We start from the raw sequence: 5000 nt of genomic DNA, 5'->3' as shown, positions 1-5000 counted from the left end.
TACCTCCCCCAATCCCCCCTCCCCTATTTCCCTCCTTCCCTCTCATATCCCCCTTCTCCCCTCCCCTCCCCTATTCCCCTTCTCTTCCCCCCCCCCCCCCCCACCCCGATCGGACTAGAAGCTAGGACGGTCATCGTGAAAGCGGTTTTGTTTTCATAAGCGTTGCTTTTGGCGCGCGGGGAGATCGCTTACAGTACTATTTATAGAGAGTAATGGCGGGCTAAAGGCTGCGTTTGCTTGTCGTTCGGTTGATTGCTTGTTTTGCTTTCCTGGTTTGGTTTCTTCTTGTTTGCTTGTGTGATTCTTTTTTTTTTGTGTCGTTTTCTAGCCCGATTTGTATTTTTTTTCATTCGTTATAACTCTCTTAGTTGTTTGATTGGTTATGGTTCTATTGTTTGTTTATGATTACATGATTTCTTATAATGAGTAATCCTGTTTGCTTGCTTGATTTCATCATATATCTCTTTTTTTCCATGTTTTTCGTATTTGTATTTCCATTCGTTTAATTTATTCGGTTAAAGTCAGCGATTTTCCCTCGAGCATTGGTGTCAACATGTTCGATTGTGAATAATTATTTCCCTCAGTTGTGTAATCTGAGAAACTTGGCAATTTTTTTCAGTTGTTTGGAAGATTAAAATGTTTTCTCGAAAGATACGAGATCGTTATCGCCGTAATTTGATACGAGTGGAGATGCTCTCTGACCTTAACTTAATTAACACTACAATCTAATTAGAGGGATATCGGCAGTACTCTAATGAGATGAAAGTAATAGTTAATGCGATTTAATTCCGAGGGATTCCGAGGATAAAGATAAATCAGATCCGTTTTCTGTTGACCGAAGTCCGTTTTCTTTATTTACGTTTAGGTTCGCAACGCTTCGTTACCTCCGTGTCCTGGTTGGGGCTTGGATGGTAATGGTGTTTACTTTATGCAAGTGCTTGGGTTTTGCTCTCTCTCTCTCTCTCTCTCTCTCTCTCTCTCTCTCTCTCTCTCTCTCTCTCTCTCTCTCTCTCTCTCTCTCTCTCTCTCTCTCTCTCTCTCTCTCTCTCTCTCTCTCTCTCTCTCTCTCTCTCTCTCTCTCTCTCTCTCTCTCTCTCTCTCTCTCTCTTTCTCTTTCTCTCTCCCTCTCCTTCCCTCCCTCCCCTCCCCCTCCTCCTTCTTCGTCTTATCCTTCTTCTCCCTCTCCCTCTCCATCTCCTTCTCCTCCTTCTCCTCCTCCTCCCCCCCCTACCTCCCTCCCTCCTCCTCCTCCTCCTCCTCCTTCTCCTCCTCCCCCCCCTACCTCCCTCCCTCCCTCCCTCCCCCACCCCCATCCCATCTTTCTCTTTTTAACATCCCTTCTCTTTCCCCCCATCCATCATTCTCTCTCGCTCTTCTTCTTCTTCTTCTTCTTTCCCCTGTTTGTACTCTGATTCACCCAATGCTGACTCACCATTAGAACACTTGTATAAATCGCCGGTCACCCTTTTTTCCACCCAAGGGACACCCTCAGTTTGGATACGGTTAGCAATGATTTGTGTCTGGAACGGCGATAGTGGTGGATTGAAAAAGTAATAGAATGTAAATCAAAATATAAATGAATGAATAGACAGATATAATAAAAAAATTAAATTATTATTGCTTGGAGGTTGGCTCGTGGGCGAAGGATTAGGTAGAATTTCTATCGCAAATCGGGAAATGCAAAGATAATGTGATTGGCATAAAATTCAATACATGGAACTAAGTAATAATATATGGATAGATTATTAATTTCAAAACGCATTAAAAAGATAGATGTGATATTTGATTATGCATTTAACTTACCATAGCATATCGACACTCGAAAAGGAAGAAACAGATACATAAAAGCAAAGAAAAAAAAAAGAAAAAAAGAAATAGATACCGCCTCTGCTTCCAGTCAAACAGCAGGAAGTCCCGAATAATAATTCAGATTTCCCTTGTGATAGGAGGCCTGTGTGGCCGCGCCTTATGTAGGGACGTTAATTGCATCTTGTTAAGGGCGGGTACGGGCGAGGGATGCTGCCGTGTCCTGAGGGCGAAGGATGTGGGTGGAAAGGAGGGAAAGTGTCTAAGGTTATTGGCTTATTTAGAGCACGTACACTGGAACGCGTAGGCGCGCGTACACACACTAACGCTCATACTTGTATTCACATGCACACGCACACACACACACACACACATTCGTGTTAAGGGATATCCATACAGACGGGGTTGGGAAATAAAGGCCAGAAAGTTATTGAAGAAGAGTCATGAAACTCCAAGGGCTTCTTTCAATACAATTTCCTCTTCAACATACCGAGATTATTTTCTTTGGAGGACGAGAAGTAAGTGGACATCAAAAGATAAACTTTATCGGCGGGTATTAACCTCCTTCAGTAGGTCCTTCAGAAAGGTCACGAGTCGTTGTGAGTGACCGAAAGGATATCCTAAAACCCTTTACGTTATCCTTAAAACGTGACAACCTTAAATACTATAGTGTATCGTAAAGACCTTCCATGACGGAATACCACGTCCGCCTTAGAGATGGAATCCTGTGATATAATATTTTTAGGATTTCTAAGGGTGGCGAAATCCTCCTCGAGATGAGAACCCTCTTGACAGGGAGAGAGAGGGAGAGGGAGAGAGAGAGAGGACCTCCTTAGGAGTAGTATCCTTCTTGAAGATATTACTCAATGGTCCTTTTAGATAATTCAAGACATGTTTTTATTTTGTTTATACGTCTGTCTTTTGTATTACACGTGTGTATCTTTGCTTATATGTAGGTTGTTTGTTTTTTTGTTTTATCTGTGTACCTCTGTTCGTGCTTTGGTATTTCGACAGAGGGTTCATCTGCCTATCCATCGATTCCTGTTGCTTAGGGGTGGGGGTTAATGAAGATACCAAGAGTTAAGACTTTTTGAGTTTTGCAATCTCCCTTCCTTCTATTTCTCAAAGATTCTACGAATATTGAATGTGTTAAATATATTTACAGTTTTTTATATAGTTTTCTTAGGCCAAGAAAATTTATACAGATGAATGGACTTCAGCGAAAAATGTAGTCCATCAAGATGGCCTTTTACATTTAACAGTCATGAAAATAAACTAAAACTCCTTTATTTACACACAAGGTTATCTTGCATCATTCAAATTTCCCTTCTTTCTTCCAGACTACTTCACTGGATCCAGAGCAAACTACCCGACCTTCCCGTTTCCAATTTCACAAACGACTGGAACGATGGTCGGGCTGTTGGTGCTCTTGTAGACTCCGTGGCTGCCGGTCTGTGTCCCGATTGGCCAGATTGGGTGCCTGAAGATGCTCTCAAGAATGCCACAGAAGCAATGACCCTCGCCGATGATTGGCTGGGAGTTCCTCAGGTTGGTTAGAAATGAGCGGAGCTTATATGGTTTTATCGGGAGGTGGTTGATTATTTTGGAAGACTGATAGGTTGGTTGATATGAAATTGTTCAAAGATAGTGTGATTGTATCTTACGATCACCAGAAGGTTATGTTTTGAAATGGCCCTTTCCAATTTATGTCTATAAAAAAATAATAGAAGAGTTGTACAGAATATGCAGTCAGTACTATCCAATTAGTTATAATAAGCTTTTTTATATTCTGGACTAGATCTTCAAATAAAGGTTCTCTTCAGCTGAGCTCTTTCATGATCTTTTGTCACTCGAGAATTCACTCACCTCCGTAAATAAAAAAAAATCTAAAAGCATATAAAAAAAGATATTCCGAATGTCTTGCTAATTTCCCTTTCCCCACAACAGCTGATCACACCAGATGAGATGGTGAACCCCAACTGTGATGAGCTTTCCATGATGACTTACCTTTCCCAGTATCCGAACTCGAAGCTCAAGACAGGAGCGCCTCTGCGCCCTCGGACAAACGCCGGCCGGTGAGTTCATGAGGATTCGGGAAGAGATCGAAACAGAGAGAGAGAACGATTGAAACAGTGGAGTGAGTGAGAGAGTGTGTGGGTGAGTGAGTGAGTGAGTGTATGTGTGTGAGTGTGTGCGTGTCTGTGTGTCTATGTCTGTGTGTGAAAAAGAGAGAGTGAGATAAGATGAGATGAAATGCATTGTAGAAATACATCTACCACTGATTTTATAGAGGTTATCCAAAGAAATTGAAATATACTAAGTTATTTATAGAAATTAGAAGAAATATAGATTTTCTTTACAAGTTAGCAGTTATCAGCCTTCAATACAAAGATCCTTCATCTTAAAAAAAAAGAAAAACAATAGATAATATCCAAATACTTTTGTAATTTCCAGTCCTTCAGGAAATCCCATGTAAGTAAAAGCAACGGCATTGCCAAAGAAAAGCTGTTTACTAAGACATAGACAAACCTAATATAGGAGTTTGATTTTTAAAAAGTAAAAATTGAAAGGAATCCTTTTAATGCATTATCTCCCAGTGATAATTATAGTTTGGGAGTCTACTAGTTACATAACCCATTAGTTATTTTTTTCATATATAAATAACCCATCTTTTGATATGTAATGTGTCCCTGCTTGGTCATTGGTGGGAGAATTATTAACTGATAAATAGGTGATGTGAATTAGAAATTAGTTCATATTTTTAATGTAATATGATATCAATGGCATACTTATGATTTTGATTATGGTATCTGCAATTTTTTTTTTTTCGTCTTTGATTTAAGAATTGTAGGTGTGCTGAGAGATTTGGAGTGTTCGTAATGTTATTGTTTGAGGAATTTTTTTTTAAAGAAATAATTCTGTTTTTATTGTTCACGTTTTTGATGAAGTTTTGTTTGTTTCGCTGTTTAATTCTGTTTTAATGTTCATGTATCTTTTATTTTTGTCTAGTATTGAAAGAATAGATATGGTTATGACATACTATTATTTGGTGTGTGTGTATGAGGTTGATATCTTTTATTTGAAAAAAAGTTTATCTAGAGAGAAAAAAAATAAAGAAAATGTAAAAAAATATATATATATAATCAAGCAGAAACTTTATGACTTCAATCAACAGATTACTGATATTTCACTAG

The 5000-nt window shown here is 39.2% G+C and overlaps 1 protein-coding gene across 1 annotated transcript in view; it reads left to right on the top strand.

Annotated features, from left to right (window-relative positions):
- cher (filamin A protein cher) overlaps window positions 1-5000 on the top strand; it is a 192434-nt gene that overhangs the window by 71398 nt on the left and 116036 nt on the right. The window contains exons 3-4 of the mRNA XM_086534024.1: window positions 3147-3354; window positions 3754-3881. Of these exons, the coding sequence (XP_086390150.1) occupies window positions 3147-3354; window positions 3754-3881 (336 nt within the window). The remainder of the gene's footprint in view (window positions 1-3146; window positions 3355-3753; window positions 3882-5000) is intronic.

Source organism: Penaeus japonicus, unplaced genomic scaffold (assembly GCF_977035675.1).
Source record: "Penaeus japonicus unplaced genomic scaffold, GWHDUDI00000001_assembly GWHDUDI00000040, whole genome shotgun sequence".
NCBI lineage: Eukaryota > Metazoa > Arthropoda > Malacostraca > Decapoda > Penaeidae > Penaeus > Penaeus japonicus.
The sequence above is the reverse complement of the archived record's forward strand: the minus strand, read 5'-3'. Positions and strand labels throughout refer to the sequence as shown.